This window comes from Poeciliopsis prolifica, unplaced genomic scaffold (genome assembly GCF_027474105.1).
Source record: "Poeciliopsis prolifica strain line A6 unplaced genomic scaffold, Auburn_PproV2 SCAFFOLD002, whole genome shotgun sequence".
NCBI classification, from domain to species: domain Eukaryota; kingdom Metazoa; phylum Chordata; class Actinopteri; order Cyprinodontiformes; family Poeciliidae; genus Poeciliopsis; species Poeciliopsis prolifica.
Window position 1 is genome coordinate 11829351 of NW_026562377.1, and position 19714 is coordinate 11849064.

At 36.7% G+C, this 19714-nt stretch overlaps 1 protein-coding gene across 3 annotated transcripts in view; it reads left to right on the top strand.

Moving 5' to 3' along the window:
* The first annotated feature begins 89 nt into the window (after positions 1–89).
* The window catches only part of LOC129371600 (arf-GAP with coiled-coil, ANK repeat and PH domain-containing protein 2-like), a 49736-nt gene continuing 30111 nt past the window's right edge, over positions 90–19714 (top strand). For all 3 annotated transcript variants that reach the window (XR_008607169.1, XM_055048284.1, XM_055048297.1), the window contains exons 1-5: positions 90–509; positions 11886–11943; positions 15075–15194; positions 15649–15702; positions 18370–18428. Coding sequence is in view for 2 of the 3 variants with exons in the window: in XM_055048284.1 (XP_054904259.1) it covers positions 457–509; positions 11886–11943; positions 15075–15194; positions 15649–15702; positions 18370–18428 (344 nt within the window). In the remaining variant the exon portion in view is untranslated. The remainder of the gene's footprint in view (positions 510–11885; positions 11944–15074; positions 15195–15648; positions 15703–18369; positions 18429–19714) is intronic.

Below are 19714 nucleotides of genomic sequence, written 5' to 3' on the forward strand. Positions count from 1 at the left end.
AAAAAAAACGTTTCAGAGGATTTTATTGACCTATTTCCAGAGCCGGTAAGCAGTCCTTTCATATAGACGATCTTTGTGTGTAGATCTGTTGGAGAAAAGCTCATCTCCCGCGGACTGCTATGATAGAGCTACTGGACAACACTTTCCGTTTTCAGTGCTGACCTCTGCTTTTGGGACAGTTTAGTGACGGGTTTTTTTGGGGGGTTGGGGGGGTGTGAACTCCTTCACAAAGAAAAGCGTCGTTTATGAGCGCTGTCCAGCCACTTCTTGTTGGTAGCTGCTGGCCTCTGAGGCTAGCTGGCTTAGCGGAACGGTGACCGAGTGGAGCCAGCTGGTCGGACGGAGAAACAGGGACGTTAGCGAACAAGCTAATTAGCCAGGAACACTGGGCTTGGATTATTGCCTTTAATCAAACATAGAGAGCAGGTTGTGCGGGCGCAATTCACCGCGGCGAAGATGAAAATAACCGTGGACTTTGAGGAATGTCTGAAAGACTCCCCACGCTTCAGGTGAGTGACTAATTTCCGTCTTTTCCCCGTTTATCTGGATATTTGTTCATGCGGTGTAAAGTGTCCAGTTAGCGCGATGATCAGCAGTAAGGAGCTTGCTGGTTGTTGCCTGCTGCTCTTCTATTTTTGTCCCTTAAGAAAGCCGGATCCAGACTGGGAGGCTGCTTGCTGGTGGGGCAAAGAAACCAAACAAACTCAATGAGTTGTTCGGTGAGGCCAAACGAAGGGAATATTTTTCACCATAAATGAAGCAGAGACAGGAACATGTATTAAATATGAATGTTGGGGAATTACTGAACTGACACGACCGTGTTTTGTACTATATCCTCAATTATTAATGGTTTTGCATGTTGCCCAATCATATTACTCCTAGAAGACAACAAGCACATTACAGTTTAATAATGTGCACAGTCGCAACTTTAAAGTCTCTTCTGATGCCGGTTTTAAACATTTTGAAAATATTTTAAAATGTAAGTTTTGAACATTTTCTATAGTAAAAGAGCATCCTTGATCAACAACTGCTCTGATTGGTTGATACCAATGTCCTGCAGGTCTTTCCTATAAAAGAACAAAATTTGAATCCATCAGAAAATGAAGGAATGACAAGATTCTCCTGATCTATGCATCTAAAACATTTACTTGAACCCTTAAGTAGATGTTTATTGAATCTCAAAAAGCATAAAGCTGATGGTTGATACATTTATAAGCCAAACAAAGTTTGAGATGTGTAATTGACCGAGAAAATTAAGATTGTTCAGTTTGTTGTCAATCAGATCTGATCAACTGAGTTTTCAGATCTCTGGCTGACTGACTGGTGTTGCCCTGCTTTGTTGATTTTATTAAAATATATATTAGATAAACATCTTGGATGCATAAATGGGAATAATCTTGTAATTCTTGGACTCAAACAGTTCATTTAAGTCTTTTAAACCAGCATACCACATGGTCTTACAAAAAGACAGACCTGCATGAAAATTGAATCAGTTTCCTAATCGGTTCTTCTGTAATAGCAGGAAGCACTGTTGTTTTGCAGCAGGAAGGTTCTGGGTCAGATCTCTGAAGTCTTTCTGCATGTTGTCCCTGCACAAGTGTTGGTTTTTTCTGGGTACTCTGGTTTCCTTCCACGATCCCAAAAACACGTCTGTTAGGTTTATTGGTCCCTCTAAAATGTCCTTGGGTTTCCGTGGATGGTTTATACCAGTCCATCATCAGTCCCTGTGATGGACAGTCCTTGTGATGGACTGGTATAGACAATGGATAGATGGAGTAAATAGACATTTTATCTCTCCTTTGTTTTCCAGCTGTTATGATGTTTCCAAAGCTCCCTCTATTTTTAATTGTCTTTATCAGGTGTATGCAGTTATTACACCAGGAATTCCTGATACTTGAAATATAATTGTAATCAATACAGCTTATGAAACAGTTATTATTCTAATCCGTAATGCTTAAACTGATGCTGTAGCAAAGTTGTATGCTGCTTTTGTAGATGTTGGCGATACGGACCTAAAATTTTATTTTGATATTCACTTTCATTTTTTGAGATAACAACAGTGGCAATAAAAAAGATTTTGCAACTTCTTGGCGAACATTTTTTAGCCCCATAAACACAAATATGGGAGCGCCAAATGATTTTTTATCTCATATTTCCATGTAGTTATTGCTCTTAATCATGTTTTCAATTTTATTGATGTTTATTAATGCTTTTATTGAACAAACAGTTGAAAAAAAAAACACTTGCGTGACTGATACAGTCAGATTTTGGAGCTTCAAATGTCAACTGAAATGTATCAATGATGTGATAAGAATTTTTTTCATGATGGCAACAAATTATATAATAAATGGCCATCCTTTTGCCCTAGTGGATGTTGCATTTGAAGTTAAAAAAAAAACAAGACCAACGAACTTTTCCATAAATGACCAGATTAAATTTCCCAGCTTCTACCAACGTTTCTTTAATTTGGTTTTCTTGTACTAGTTGTGTTTTTGGACCATATTGTAACTCAAAAGTCATCACTTGTAGCTTTTTCTCCCCACTTTGTCAACCCTTTGGGAGGTGTTAAGTTGAGTGTTTGTCCTCAACCACCCCATCTCCCTTGGGCTGCTTTGCATTCAGTGTTTTGAGAAAAGCATCTCTCTTCTTCCTGTCTCTCACACTCTGTTGCTCGAACATCCTCCCCCAGCCAAACGAGGAACAGATGTTAGAAAGTTTCTTTTTTATCAATGCATTTCCTTCAGGATCACGTAAGGGGGGCTGGAGAAGAGGGGGACTTCCCGGACAGTGGTGTTGCCTAAACCTGAAAGGAAAATACGCAATACATGTATAAGAAGTGAAAGCATATAGCTAAACTGTTGACAGATGGTTGTTCTGTTAGTCCAAGATGGTGGCTTGACTTTAAAGCCTCTTCCTTCTTAACATGAATATAAGGAGTTAATTTTAGATCAGTTGTGAACAACAGAGGGGTTGAGTCACAGCAGAACTGGGTTGGAGTGGGCTGCTGTATCACCAAGGCACAGTTTTTGGAAACAAAGAAAGGAAAGTTAATAATGAGACACATTTCTGTAGCATCCCTGAATTTCACTGATACCAAGTGATGCATAAATAGTCTGGGGGTGGAATAGGAAGGTTCTGATAAGCAGTTTGAGGGAAATTAGTACACTCAGGAAATAGAAAACTGGATTACTGGTCTCCTGATATTGAAAGAAAAAAATCTATATTACAGCTAGAGTTCCTAGGAATTTAGTCATAAACAGGAAAATTCAATTTCAGATGTAGTTTTCTGAATAATAAGCTATGTTCTAATAAACTCATTGGTGTCAAAACATTTAACAATAAATTGAAAAAAAAATCTTATTGCTTTTCACATCTAAAGCAAGTTTTAAGTTCAGAATACCTTGAAACATCAGACTCAGCTTTATTTAATAAATGACTCCATTAACTTTGTGAATTTTCTTTCACTTAAACCACAAGATATAACATATTAATGTGTTGTGTTTAGGAATCTTAACAGCCTACATTACAGATGATGTATCTTCAAATTGCTCTTCAGGTACAAATACAGTTTCACTCCATTAAATAAAATTTATGAACACTATTTCTTCAAAAAGCCAGTGTCCATGATGATCTCTTAGTGCATCTGGCTAACATTATGCACACTTTACTGTAATTGAATGTAAAAAGCTGCAAGTCTTTATCCTGACATGGTGTAGCTCTTTATCATCTCTATCATTTTTAGATGATAGAGATACAAAAATAAGTATGCATGCATACAAGAGAAAGGGTCATTCTGATTTGTAACACTGACAGCGTGATGTCAGGATACTTTGTTTTTTAATTAGTTCATGCCTCTATGAACTAGCAATCCAATGTCCTGGATATCCAATATCCATTGGATTACTGTTGTTTCTTAATTTGCAATCTGAACAATGCAGTCTGGTCTTATTGTTAGTAATATTGTTTTTCTAATACAAAGTTTCTTCTCTTGAGGTCCAGCGATCCCCCACTCCATCTTTGTTTTCATTACCATTGATCTCTCTCAGAGCTGCCTGTCAACATAAACTCTGCAGGAGTTCTGTAGTTATCAGACGCTGTCGAAGCGCAGTTTCAGCTCCGGCCCCCGCTGCTTTCATCACATTTTTCCAACCTCCCCCCCAAGGAGTTAAATTTGGTCAGGAAAGAAGACAGTGGCAGAGACAGAGGGCATGGATGACAAACATTGAATATAGAAGTAGCGCAGAGCAACTCCAGCTTGCTCAACATCTGTTTCCATTTTGGTGTTTACTTTTAACTTTGTGCCAGAGAATATGGAGCCCTGAAATGTGGAGAAGGTTTTTTTAAGTGGTAATTTGGCACACCCTCATGTGTCTTTTTTTTTTTAAGCTCTCATCGTTGCTTTAGCTGAGAAGCTGTCTTTGGTTATAGACTTCGCTCTCAGCCTGGGGAGAGCAAAAACACTAGAGAGCAAAAAAAAAAAACTCAGTATTTTTGGCATAAACCCTTGTAGCCTAGTTTCCCACTTGAGGCTCGGCCTCATGAGCTCTGTTGGCTCCGTTGCAACTATGAGAGTTGAAAAATCCTTCCAGAGAGCTGTGGCTTCACTCCCCACATGTGTAGGAACAAAAGTTTTACATATTTGATGACTTTCCATCCCAACAAAGCCAGTTGCCACAACATAGTTTTCATATACAGCTAATGCTGGTTGGACGACTGCTATTGTGGAGACGTTTTCATTCTGCTAATTAGAGTTGACTTGAAAGGTCCGGAAAAGTATTTTTTAAGTATTGTCGAAGTCTGGCAGGTATCGAAAAGATTAGCATTTCCAGATATAATTCCCAGCTTTGTTGTCTGTGTGATGATTTCTGCAAATAAGTTGTTCCTATCAGCAACTTTTATGCTGGTTTTATTTTTAAAAAAAAAGACATAATTACAGTCAACTTTTCTTCTTCATGCTACACATCAAATCTTGAGTTTTAAACACCTTCAACTCATGTCTTTCACTATTCATCTGTCCATCAATCTGTCCTCTTAATTTTCATCTGTCTGTTCATTCATTTGTCTATCAGTTCATAATTTTCTCCTTTCTTCTACCTCATCGTACCAAATCATATGAGCTGTATTATTGTAGGATTTTTATGATCATCAGTAATATTTATGTATTAAAAAGTATGACGTTGTGTTGATGTCTTTGGGATCAATGTAGTTATTGGGTACTGGACATATTAAGCCTGGCATGCATCAATTAATACCCACTGACATTAATAAAGCAATTTTATCTTGGTGGATAGGGCACCAAAACAGGCTCCAGCCCAGGGGCCCACATCCTTGTAAATCCGGCCCTGTAACTGGGTGTAAATATAGCAAATATGACCTACTGGAAACTGAGCAGAGATTCTTGCTCCGTTCATGTTCCTTTGATTAGTTATAGTAACATTATGTGTTCCAAAATAGTCTTGATGAACTCAGTGGTGGAACATGTTCTGTTTCAGTTTTACTTTATTAGAGCAGCTGAAGAGCCAGCAGATCAGGGAGAAATCTACTGATCACTGACCAGGGTGTGATTGATCAGTTTATCGGGTCTATTTGAGCTCATTACTGCAGCTGTGCTAATAGGAGCTCTTTAACTTCTACAAGAACAGTTTCTACCCTATTTAATTTATTATTTATGATTTTCATTTGTAATTTTGTGGTCTTGGGGATTTTTTTTTTGACATATTACAGAAAATTGTAGCAGTTCATATTCAAATAATTAAATTTTAGCTTTAATCTGAAACACAAGGCTGTCAGAATCATTCCAATTATCGTCATAGATCCTGACAATGCTGGAGTTTCCCCCTCCTCTCCTCAGTGTTTCCTTCCTACAACATGTCAGTGGCGGAGGATCAATCGAGGATCTACGCCCTCTGTAAAATTACCCCTAATGTTCAGTCATTACGACAGCAAAGGAAGTTTCCCCAAGCTTGTAAGTGTTTATGTTAAAGTAATGACTTCATCTTGTGGATGTTGTTGACACAGTGTTGTCTTAATAGTTGGTTTTTTACCACAGTGGGACCCTCTTGCATGTTGCCTCTGCTTTTCTTTTGAACAATCACAGGATCTACGTCACAGCACCAAAGCTCACCCTATTCTTCGCATTTCCATCCACAGTAATCGTTTCACTGAGCAGTGAAACCACCACTGTTATTTCAGACCCTCTTCATGCTGCTTGTTCAGCTTTCATTGCAGAATTTTAATTCTTCAAAAATAGCAAAACAGATTTATTGATGCCCATTTCCTTAATTTTGGGAGATTGATGATTGGAGGATACTTGCATGTGAAATTGTTATTTCCCACTCTTACCTACCTCACCAAAAGCCTAAAAATCAACCACTGCTTCTTCTGCTCTTCTGTGAGAGAGGTTTGACTGATAGATGGGACCACCAGGTCATATCTGCAGGTTTGCAATAGTCATCCCACTGTTGCCAACTCAGTGACTTGAAATCCTGCTATATTTCACAACATTTCAGACAAAAAAAATTGATGTCCAGTCAGAATCGGCAGATGAAGCTTTTTAAAGATCGGTAAAGGGGGATCAGTGCAATCGGTGCACTCTTAGCAAAAACTAATTTAGCTATTTCCTCATATGTAAGAGGCAGATAGGAGGATAGTTGATAAAGACAAAAAAATGCTGTGGGAAAAAAAAATCATAGTATATCTTAATAGTATTTGTTAAAGTAAGCATGTATTAGGGTGCCCATGGGTTATTTTGAGAATGTTTTAATAGAAAAATAATTTTGGTTTTATTGGTTTAAAATGGGGATATTCAGTGGTGCAGTTGGTAGCACCATCGCAACATGAAGGTTCTGGGTTCAAATCCTGGCCTGGAGTTTGCGTGTTCTCCCTGTGGATATGGGAGTTCTCTCCGCGTACTTCGACTTCCCTCTCCAGTCCATAAACATGACTGCTAGGTCAATTTAATTATTTTCTCTAAACCGTGGCATGAAAAAAAAGCAGCAGACCCTGCAGAATCCTTCATCTTTCTCCGAAGGCATGAGGTGCTGCTTTTGTTTCTTAAATTTCAACTAAGCAACCAGTTTGCCTCTAGAGTTATCAACTAATTTTTGTTTTGGAGACTTTAATTTCACCATTTCTATCGTTGATGTTGGAGTAGCTCTGATATTTTGGTTCTCATTGGTTCTTTTTGTAAACTTTAGTTCATAATTGTTTCGGTTGAGGAAATCCTTCCTGCTCACAGCAACATAAACCTTTGTAATTCTTTGAAGAGACTTGGATGATATGAGTTACAACAACATTTAATTTCCCTTTGGAATCAGTCAAGTACAAGATGGCACTCTTCTCCATCGGTGAGCTTAGAGGTGTTTTTATTTTTATGCCTCCCTTAACATTCTACTTACTCTGCATGCTGGCAAGAAAAATCAGGCTCCTTGTTTTCTGTTGCTAAGAAAAATGGCGCTCTGCGTCATGTCATGCTTTACCTCAGGGAAACACAAAATTATGAATTATTGCGAGCTCCAAAAAATTATGAAGTACTTGAAATAATAAAATGAACGCAGAGCATAAACAGGTCGGCAGCTGGCTGCCAACAGCTGCACAAAGCTTCAGAAGAGGTGCTTTCTGTTTCAAATCGAGTCGTTAAACCACTGTTGTAGAATCGGGTGTCTGTCTTTAGTTAAGATGAAAAAAAAACACATCTGCAATAAAGTCAAGTTTTTGTGGCCAAGTAATTTATTCCAGTAAGAGTCCAGCGCTTTGTCTTATTTTTGTTCTTGGTCGTTGGCAGTGAGAGCATTGCAGTCACCCGCTGAAAAAAGTTTTATGTGAATGTTTACCCAAAAACCACCTCAACTTCAGTTACACTGAGAAAGAATGGAAATTTGAGACTTTTATTTTTTAGACGTATTTGGAAGATCAGCCTGAAGTCTGCAGCTTTTGTTGAAATTCTCAGTGATTCAGTTTTGACTTATAGAACGAATGGAATTGATCAATTAGAACATCTGCATAGAATTTTGCTACTGAAATCTATTTCTAATCTAGTCAACTTCTCTGTCTGCACGTTATATTCGTCAGCATCCTTTTATACACTCACAGTCATCATAAAGAGAACTGGGGCCAAACATTTCCTCAGTGATATTGAAGAGGCCCTTTTTTAACTGATGTGGTTCACAAGGCAAACTTTTTTTAATTCTTCTTTTCATGGCGACAGTCTTTCTTCTACACTGCATATTTCTCTTTATTTAACTTCATCCGCCCAGCCAAACACTACCTCAGAATATTCAGTTCCTCAGTGTGTTTTACTTTATGTAGTTAATGAGCTCATGCTTCTTTTTGAACTTTACTTTTTCCAGTTCAGTTTACCATCTTGGATAGATTTTCTTGCAGTTGTCACAAAACGTTTTAGTCGGCGCAGCAATAAATGTGGAGCTGAATTATTCTGATGTTTTTCCAGTACTTTAGGAAGCTTTTTACTCAGAACAAACTCTAACAGGGAATGTTTAAAAAAATAATTAAGATTCTAAAGTTTCTAGAATAAAATATTAGAAAATGTGACCTCTCTCCGACCAGAGAAGAGGGAAATAACTTCTACATTTCTGTACTTTCTCTAGTCTGATCACTATACATGTCACTGATACTGAAGTGAAAATAGCTTAACATTTTTTCAGTATGTAACACCACAAAGAATGCAATCAATACAACCTGGAAGTCCCTGGGTATGATGCTTTTCCTGATGGGGAAAAATACCTTTTAGTCTTTAACTAGAAGGAAAAACCTTGAAAACCTTTCACCAGCCAAATTACATTTCTAACTAATTATGTTGATATACCATTATGTTACTTCAAACACTAACAGTAATGTGATATAGTTGTATATTATTAATATTGTGTTGTATTATAATGGAAAAATATTTGCCATTGGATTCCACAGTCTGGATTATTGTTTAAAATTACCTGGATTACAATCAGATAATAACCATTAAATAAAATTTTACAAATATATTATACTGCCCATTACTTAAGATACAAAAACTACCCAAAATATTTTTTGGTTCATTGATAATCAATTTCCAAAAGGAAATCTTCCATAATCTTCCATAAAACCTACATTTAACCTATTTAAATGTGCAAGCTTTAATGCACAACATTTGACCCAAATATGTTTCAGAATAATAAAAAAAAAAACGTCTCACATGTAGTTTGGTTTCTTGTTTTTTTTTTTTTTTGTTGTTGTTGCTGTTTTGTCCTTTTGAATGGGTAATCCTCATTCAAAAGGATTACATTATTTACTCTTCCGTCCAGCTGTTTTCTTGGTTTGACTTTTCTGTTTCCCCAGACATGGAAGCAGAATGCCTGCATCATCACCCATTCCCGCTTCTTATCATATCGTCTCTGAGTTATCAGAAACATTGGTTCTGAAGAGATTAAAGCAGTTTATGAAGTAATCTAATTTTGCAATAACAACATATCACTGTTGAGAGAACCTGAATAAGCATCTGAAGTAACCCTTTCCAATCTTGTTCCCATCACTTTTTATTTGTTTGACATTTCCAGATGTTTGGTAGCAGTATAAAATATCCACTACATGACTGAAGAGCGCTTCCAACCACCTTTGAGCAGCAGTAACCTTTAAATAATAGGTTCTGTGTAACCTTATCAGTATCTGACAGCATTGTGCTGCAATTTTTTACCCGCCCTTCTTTACTGCGATGTTGCAGTTCACTGAGCTTTGGACGGTTTCATTTATGAATAAGTTGCATAAAATCAGTCAGGTTCACGAGTGGTTTTAAGAGAACTGTTGCACGACTTTTATTGTTTTCGAAAATAATTTTAATTCTTATTTAGTTGGTGTTCTCTGAATCATAACCCAGCAATCCAACTTAACCGTAATCTATGTTTTGTTGTCAGACAGGTTGTCTGGTGCAACTAACCTTTGTACAAAAGATATTTTGGACAAAAATGTCAATGTGCTTCTTGATTGATAAGATATGCTCCTCTTTGCTAAGTTAGTTCCCAAGTTTGACACTGTATGTTATGGTCAAACACTTCAACATTTATCCTAAAATGCTAAGTTCTTCAGTAGCCACTGGCTGAATTTGATAGAAATAGTTAAATAGTATAGAAATAAATAAATTGTAAAATGTGTTCTCTTTAGATTACATGTTCATTATTTTTGGTTGTAATAATTATAGGAACTTATGTCTACTTGGTTTTTGTTGGGGATTAATTAAATCTTAGTTGATTGTTTTTTGATCAAAATAAAAAGAAAGCTAGAATGGACTGTTCTATTTTTTATGTAAGAATCTGGATGTGAAGCTTCTTCCAAACTGAGTTTCTGTCTCTTTAAATATCTATGTTTATTTTTGGGCCTTGTTCTTTCTTCCCATCTGCTGAAACCAATTATTCAACTTGGCGTTGCTCTACAGTCGGAATATCAGAGTCTGTTATGGATTCCAGGTTACGGACCGTCAGTGTTTCCTTGAGGATTTCTGCTTATTCTTTATGTACTTTCTGCCTCCTAATGAACAGTGTTTCTTAATTAAAAGAGGCTTGTGCGTGCCTGCTTGTGTGTTACATTGAAAAGCTTGCAGCTCTTGTCCTCTTCTGCTTTTTGTTCACTCTCCAAGGCCAAATATGTGAGGCAACGACCCAAGTTTTCATTTTGAGCAGGGCCCTCCTTCTTCTTATCCTCTGTCAGCACTTTCACAACTTCACCACACCGGCTCAAATTTCAAGATTAGGGGGAAAAACTCATGTAATGATCTTTGACTATGGAATGAGTGTGAATTTTAAATGAGTTTGAGTTTTGTTCACCAGTACTTAATCTAATGTATTAAATAATTTTAATATCCTTTCACAAATGTAAAATCTCTTTATTTCAGTGACCTTTTCTTTTGTAATTTTTTTTTTTTTGGTGAGTGGCCTGATTGATTCATTAAAGAAATACTTCGCCAGCTACAACAGATGAGGGTTAAAAATTCACATATGTTGTCAAGCTTTGAATACATTCAATGTCTGTATGTGAGAAGCATGCTCTTTATTGCTTTTGACCCTGTTTCTGGCCTTTGAGTCTATTTTAGTCCTAAAGTTCATCCTTTTTTGTTTGGGTCACAAACAAAAAAGAGAAAAGAAGCTCAATAGCTATCTCTGTTGAGCTTAAACCTACTTTTTTTTAAATGTCTCTCAGGTTGTATGTATGAGTGTGGAAGATTAGTTTTTAGACCAACAAATGTGATTTTTATGTTGCATGTTGGATCCATCACTGAGAGTAGCAGTGTGCTATGAATTAAGAAACTAGGAAGAGCAAATCTTAAAATTAGACAAACTAAAAATTATTTGCTAGTGAGGTCTTACTCGGTGGCTTATTTGTAGTACTAGAGCAGAATACGTTAACTAATCAGAATTTAAATAATGATATAAGGTATCTTGAGGATGAAGCAACTCATACTCTATTTCTCATTTAGAGATTTCCAGTTTCTCATATATTAATCACAAGCTTACAAGAATTTCTTACATTCAAGTCCAGCAGCAGTAATGTGTTGAACTGTGCACATTAAGATTTAGGAGAGCAGAGATTAAAGATGGAGCTGGGATGAGTCATTTAAGTCTCTTCTTCCCTCTGTGATATTCTGAAGCTTGTAGTCTGCTGATCCTGCAAAGACCCAATCTGTGCTTTGTCACATTTTAAAGGGCAGGATGCCAGTCCTGATTTCAGCTCAGAGGCCTGACCCAAAATGGCAGCTCTCACTTTAGCTGCCACTGCCAGTTTCTGTGTTTACATATGCTTGTGTCAACGTTTCCCAGAGCTATATACATGTGCTGCGACTGTAGTTTTGTGAGGTGCTCAAGTTTAACCTCTCTGTTTTTTTTGTTGTTTTTTTCTCCTCACAGAGCAACCATAGAGGAAGTGGAGGGGGATGTGTGTGAGTTGGAATCCAAGCTTGACAAAGTGAGTACCACCCATGAAAAACATTGCTCAATTGTTCATTTGCTCCGCGGTGAGAGCTGGCAGCTGCAAACTGACATTCGGTGAGTGGGAAGGTGCAGGTTTGTCCCAGCCCTCCACTACAGTATGTCCTCAGGCAGACTGCCGTTGCAGAAAAAAAATACATTTAGACAATGTAACTAAGATATGTAAAATTTAGATTGCATTAGTGAAAGTGCATGATTCTAATTCAGCTGTGAAATTCTGCATGATAATGTCAAGATAACGAAATAACCTCTACGATCTCAATGTACATATACAGTAACTTACCTGACTTATTTGTATTTGATTGTTCAAGTCACAGTTATTCTAATAGTTTTGCCAATCAAACCCGAGAACATGAGCAGTCAAAAATGCCCTATTTAACTATACCTGTCATATAAGAATGCATAAGGATAACATTCAATATTTTTAGTCCTCCTCCCATTGGGGACTCATAATTTTTTCTGGACTAGTAGAATAATATATGTTGCACCACCGTGTAAAAAAAAAAAAAAGATGTATGAGAATTATTACTTTTAAACTGTCTTTAACGTTGCATGTTAGCGATTAGCATTGGAATTGTTGCTAAAAAAGCTTACATTGAGAATGGAGATCAACTGAGTTCAGTGACTGTGTCTCAGGAAATTGTAGTTTGAAGACACGTGTTTATTCATTCGTTAATCAGGATTCCTGCTACCATGAAGACAAAAGAAGAGTTCAATCAAATCAGATAATAGGTGACTGAGAAGTAGAAGTTAAGGAATGGATAGAAGGTCAGCTGAATCCACGATCAAGAAAGGAAGGAAATGTGGTGCAATGTGAAGCCAGAATGAGTACAGACTTGAAGAGTTTAATGTATTCACTTATTTTATGTTGCATATCAATACTAGTCTTTTTTTTTTTTGTAAAAATCTGTTTTGTTTTATTTGTATTTTTCTTGGTCAGAAAAGCCAAATTTTGATCATAATTGTTTTGTAAAAGCAATAAAATGATATAAGGATCCATGCAGGTGAATACTTTTTATACCCAGATCTGAGAACCATAAATTCCCCGACATCCACCATCCTGCAGCTCCATGCTGCAGAGTTCACTAGTTGCATTCACTACCTGCGAGCTGGGCCGCGATCCCAGGAGAACCCGCTGCATTGTTCCTCACTCTTATAGTCTCAGAGCCCCACCTCTGTGACTCAGCCCCAGCCTCACTTCCCCTCTTGCTGTGGAGAGGAAGGATCTGCCAGATAGTGGGTGTGTTTGCGTGCATGAGTGTGGCTGTGACAGTGTGTAATGTCACCCATGTCTAGGGTGGAGTCCTGCTTCGACAGACCAAAGTTCAGCTCTTTTTATTTGGAGCTCGCAGTTTGCCCGGCCAGTTCACACACAGGCATGTTGAATAAAAAGTAAACATGCTTTCAGAGTGGCAAAGTGAAAGCCATTTTTTTAATGACGTGGATTAGTATTCTTTGAATATGACTTTACTATTGTTGACTTTCTTTAAAATCTTTAACTAATCCTACAGTAAATTGCATTAATCTACCAGAACCATGCATATTTTTTACTGTTAAAGAAAATGAAGCATACAGAATGTAATTTAGTAAAAATTGTATTTATCTTTTTTATCAGTTAATTAAGTTGCTGGTCTTTGGCTGTACTTGCTAACACTTTAGCTTCATGGCCAGAAGGGCAGCACTAGTTCAAATCTTGGCTTTTGGCTTTCTGTGTAGAGTTTGCATGTTCTCTCTGGTTTCTTCCCACCATCCGGAAACATGCATGTTTGGTTAACTGGAACATTTAAATCACCCTTCGGTGTGTAAGTGGGAAAGGCTGTGGGTACCGTGATGGACTGGCTGTCCTTGGTTTACCCTTTTGCTCTCAGTCCTCTTTACAGCATGAGTAGCCTCAAGCTCCCAGTGACTCTGGATTACTATTTAGCAAATGTAGAAAATGGATGAGTGAATAGTTAGACAATTTCTTACTTGCATTTTCCAGAAGCAATTTAGTTTCTTTGAACACAAGTGCACACTTATCTTCTTTGTCATATCTGATAAAATATTACAATTCATCCTGTTTGCAGATGATACAAATTTATTTTGTTCTGAGATGTTTAGACGTCTCACGAGTCACATGACTTGTGAGATGTCTAAACTTAATCAGTGGTTGAATACAACATAGTTTTGATAAACTGGAATAAAACACAAGTTATGATTCTATCAGAATGTCCATAGATGAAAATTTAATGGGAGGAGTAATTTTTAGGGATTGTTTTGGATTAAACTTAATTGGAAGTTTCATATAAAATACAAAAAAACATTGAACTTTTAAGTAAAGGAAAGAATATTTTAGAACTACCAATACTCCAGATATTATATTACGTGTTGATTCATATCTGATTGTACAAAGAGGTATGTTGCAATACATGTAAAACCAAAACTAAACATTTGTGACACAAAAGAAAGCATAAAGCGAACACTAGACAACATATTAATAAATTGTTTATTCAAATATCTTGAAACTTGGCTAATAAACTTGGCTACTGATTATATCTAAAGCTAGAAAGTAATTATTGCTAGCTATTTTACGAAAGTTCTTTGCTCTAAGCTCTAGTAGGATTGGATAATAAATCAATAGCAGTGTATATCATAATTGACCCATGATCAATATCAATAGGTAGCACATCTAGTAGAATATTCAACAGAATATTCACCAAACTCCGATTCAGAACCAAACAGCTTTCTGTGGGATTTAGGAAAAGCTAAGCAAGATTGGTGCCATCAACTACCTCACTCTTTGGTTAGCTAGCAATAATTTGTTGAGTTACTTGCGAAGCAGCAGTTTAAGGTTTTGCCACTGTGCCTCACAACTGCTTAAAAAAACAAACAAAAAAACAATTACGTTCTCTGTTAACAAGCATCCCCAAGGTGACCTCTACTTTACCCGAGGTAGACACCCTTTCTTGCTGTTGTCATCCAGAGAATAATACAGTTCAGAAATAATAAATTTTTTTCCTATGTAAATTAATCTGGCTTGAAACATTGACCAGCGCATTGCTTTCTGTTTCTGTTTTCTAATGACCTTTGTTAACATCTACCTCATCAACTTTCCCTTTGTTTCCCCAGCTGGTGAAATTGTGTATTGGGATGATAGATGCTGGAAAAGTCTACAACGCAGCCAACAAGCAATTTGTCAACGGGATCCGGGAGCTTGCCCAGCAGTCTGCCAAAGATGAAGTCATTGAGGTAAACAAACTAATTCAACCCGAACGAGATCAAAGAAAGTTCCCAGCTTCAAGGGTATTTTTGTTAGATTTTTTTTCTTGTCCTGGTTCCTCTTTTCGTTTTTATTTAACACATTTTTTTCCTCCATGAAATGTTTTAGATGAAATAAATTATGCTATAACATGGCTCATAAAAGCCTGTGTCCATTTCTTGTTGTGGAGACCAGATGTTGTGTTTTCTCTTGTGAATTTTTTTGTGAATGTCACAACTTCACTCTGAAATGTGAAATTGAAACTCTGCATACACTCATATATAGACCTAATTTGCTTTAAGGCTGTTTCTTTTTCATCTAAAGATTACTGGTTTCCTTTTGCTCGTATTTATGATCAATTGTGTTTATCCAACTTTTCCTGATTTTCTTTGTCTTCTGTTTTGCCTGTTTTCATTTTTCTTTTCTTCTTTGTTTCTTTCACAGTCCAGCCTCACAAAGTTTGCCGAGAGTCTGCAGGAGATGATCAACTATCACACGGTACGCTGTTCTGTGAAAACCGGATGAATTCCCAGTAGTCGTTCTTTTTCTTTCAGCTGTTGGCTGATGACAAACCCAGATGGGCAGATAGTTCACCACAGCTGTTTAACTCTCAGTTTCTATTCACTGCTGGAAAACCCGGCAGCAAACCACTGGACAGAAACTTCCCCAATGTTTTTTGAAAAAATACTTTGTCTTACGATCAGTTTTTAGTAAACCTGATGCTAAGATTTAATGTCTGAGTGAACAACCCCATGCTTAGTGCTGCTGAAAACATGTCTAAGTAGCCAACACTATCTGCCATAAAAAAGTGGTTAGCTGAAAGCTATTAGGGTAGAGTGGATGTTGTGGACACAGGAATTTAACTGTTAGAATAAATTATGCGTCAGTGGAGTCAGCATGGTCATGGTCAATTTTTATGATGCGGTTATCATCCTTCAGGACAATTCAACACTTTAGAATAAGTATTTAAGATTTTAGAAGTGAGTTTCTGTTGCTCTTACAGATTTAGTGTCATTTTGCTGCAATAAGTCTCACATTTAAATGTGGGATATTTGCTAATACGTAGCAGCCATTCCCAGGTTCTTGAACTTTTTAGACACCTGTCTTAACAAATTTCATTATGTGACGACTTTGATTTTGTCACATCCTGACTTGTTAGCGTCTGATTGGGATTGTAGTTGCATTTAAAGAAGAAGGCACAGTGTTAAACTTTATTAATGCTAATTTAACCACAGAGAAGAGGCACAAGATGAGCTAGAGGCTCTTCTTATGCAGTGACTGTTCCAATGTTGGTTCTCTTTCTCAAGTCTTCTTTGTGTCAGCCAGCTTTACGCCGTTAATCTCACTGCTTAAGTCAAACTATGAATTATTCGACTTAGAAACTAAATTTTGTTTCTGTAGGTCTATTGCTATTTTTCTGTTAATTTGAAGATAAGTTATGTGGCCAATTTTTGATATTTTTTTTTCTTTTCTAATACAAATGCTTTACAAATGACAATTTCTGTATAACATTAATTTTGTTTTTATATTTGCATAGCTGTCATGTGTAACTGTGGCAACGAAGAATTGGTTTTACAACTCAGAGCAGCTAATTAGCATCTTAAAAGCTTAAGAACTACAAACTCAAATCTTTCCTATCCACAGCATCACTATCCACAACAACCTTTAGAAGATACTTGGATGGCATCGGTTACAAACGCAATTAATTTACCACTCGGATAAGTAAACTTTTGAATTCAATTGAATAATAAAGATTTCAAAATATTGTTTCATCGTGCCTTCCTGCTCTTATTGGCCATTATTTACTTATATTAGGAACAAAAGCTGCACTGTGCATGTGTGTGAGAGAATATCTGCTGTAACACAAGTTTTCAATAATATTTCAGAACAATAATAAAGTAAATAAGAAGAAATCTTTCCAAACCCAGTTTTTTCCATGGCAGACATTCAGCTTTGCTTATTGTGTCCAAACCTGTTATCTGCTGATAATTTCACTGTCTGACAATTTTTTCGCAGCCTGAGTGAAACAGAATATGTTGGATAGCTTCTTAAATAAGCTAAAAATAGCTAACTTTGGAGTTTCACTCAGTAACAACTTCTGCACCGAAGACAATTGTTGCCAATTTGACCTGGTGGAGCTAATATATGGTGCAGTCAAGTTTAAAACTTTCTGATTTCAGCCAATTTCTCAGAGCATCTTCCAGCTAATATTGATGGATAAATGATAAAACCTTGAACTTATTGAAACTACAGACCATTTTCCTAATTTAACCAAACTAATTTATTGGTGGCAACTAGATTTTCCCAGCTGTGGTTCTTGTTAAGTTTACCACTTTTCTTTGACGATCCAGATTTAGATTGAGAATCTCCTTGAATTCAAGGATGATTTTTCTGTATTGCAAAGGAAGAAAACTATGATGAGCAAACTTCTTTGTTACAGGTGCTCAGAAAAGATTCATTCTATGTTGGATAGAGCGGCTTGCTGCCACTAATCCAGTTGTAAGAGATAAATAGTAACTAACCTGCTGAATCTTGGATTTTAAATAATGAAATGCAGAACTTGAAGTCCATACTGACTCCAGTCTGGTCCCCTAAAAGCCTCCAGGAGTCGTACTGCGAGCCTGCGACTGTTACTCATCTGAGGCGACTGTGGCCATATCAGCTGACTGCCTGATTGGTTTTTGCCGCTCAGCGACCTTTCAGCACATGATCTGCTCAAACACAGAGCTCAATCTGTTAGTCAGCGATTGCCTCTCCAAGGCACACTGCTCATATTGTCTTTAGGCTCTACTTAAAGTGCTTGTAGGGTCTGACTTTGTGCTGGGGATCTCATTTTCTAAGGAAGCGTGCAGGTTAATGAGAGTATGACTCATCAACAAGAATAAACAGATTGCGTCATTCCTTGTGTTTATCTCTTTATGAGGGGAGTTTACAGAGTTGCTGTGTTTGTGTAAATTTAGTTTCCTAATTACAGCTTGCCATGTTAACAAAATCCCTCCATAACTGAGCTGGTGAATACTGACTGGTTTGAAAAAGGAAATCTATTGCTGTTTCTGTGGTTGTTCTGGATAAATACGTGCCATGTTAAGTGTTTAAAATGTTTATTTATAGTGTGTCAACAAATGTGCATAAATGAAAAACTCCCCTTTTTTTCTTTCTTCACAGATATTGTTCGATCAGGCGCAGAGATCAATCAAGACTCAGCTGCAAACGTTTGTGAAAGAGTGAGTGTCAATGAAAGAAAAGAGCTAAAGTAGGAAGAAAATGCTCTAGATATTTGAACATAAGTAGCCAACATTTAGGAAATTTAATGTTGGGAAGAATAAACAGAAAGAAGAACAGAAATGGTCTTTTCACAGTTTCAGTTTATAGTAAAATGTTTTTTTTATGGTGCCTTACAGAAGTATTAATTCCTCCTTGCAGTTTCTTCTGTTTTTTTGTTTTTTTTTTTTATGTGAAAGCCGCATTAGGATTTTATGAAGACCAAGACAAACTAGTGTTTAATCTCAAAATATAGGGAACTGTCAAAACTTTTTTTATGAGGTAAAATCTGAAACTGAGATTCATTTTTAATTATCCCTTTGAGCTAAAACATTTTCTGGAGACAGAAATTTCTGGCCAGTGTGGTTTGCAAACTGTCTGTTTGTATCTGAGATGGGATTGAATCTGTAGGTCGTCTTCATAATCTTAATTGAATACACTATCAGCTTCTGAATAATGGGGACTGAATACAAATGCTTGAGATACTTTTCAGATTTTTGTTTGTGAGATATCAAAATACCAAATAAAACCCCTGTTATAATATATTTTTGTTTGCTGCTAGAATACTAAATATGGCTACTTCTTCCAAATTGCATTATCCTATCTGTGTGTTTTAAACCTCAGGTTGAAAATTCAAACTATTGGCATAATTACAGGAAGCAGTCACAGCTCGGGATTAATTCATTAGCAGGATTAACAGTTTTAGCTTCAGGCACGCCAAGACTGAACTCCCACGTTATCAGCTCCAATACTTCTAAGGGGAAGCCAGAAGTTGTTCTTATTTATTATTACGCCCAAAGTGAAAAGGATGAGGACCTTTTCTGAGAGCTTTCATAATCGCAATGGAAAATATGTAAAGCAAAAGTTGACCTCCAGAGATTTCCAGAATTACCTTGGACCTTAATGAGTTTTTGTATGACCTTGCTGAAAGATGAGCATTTCTTACTTCAACAAGTCACCTTACCCATAAAAGACCACTGAAGATAATAAGAAACGCCATAAATTACTGCTTTATGAGCCATTATCCACATATTCTCTAAAAATAGGATTATTTCATTATTTCTTGATTTAATAGTCTACAGAGGCATAATTTAGTAACCTAAAATTCAGAATCTAAGTATGAGTTTTAAGCTTTTATTGCAGCTAAACTCTTTTATAAACATTTTTTGTGAATGTTATTACTTATATTAGGTTAGAAGTAATAGTTTTAAAAGCCTAATGTGTTTCAAAGATATATCAGGATAACAAA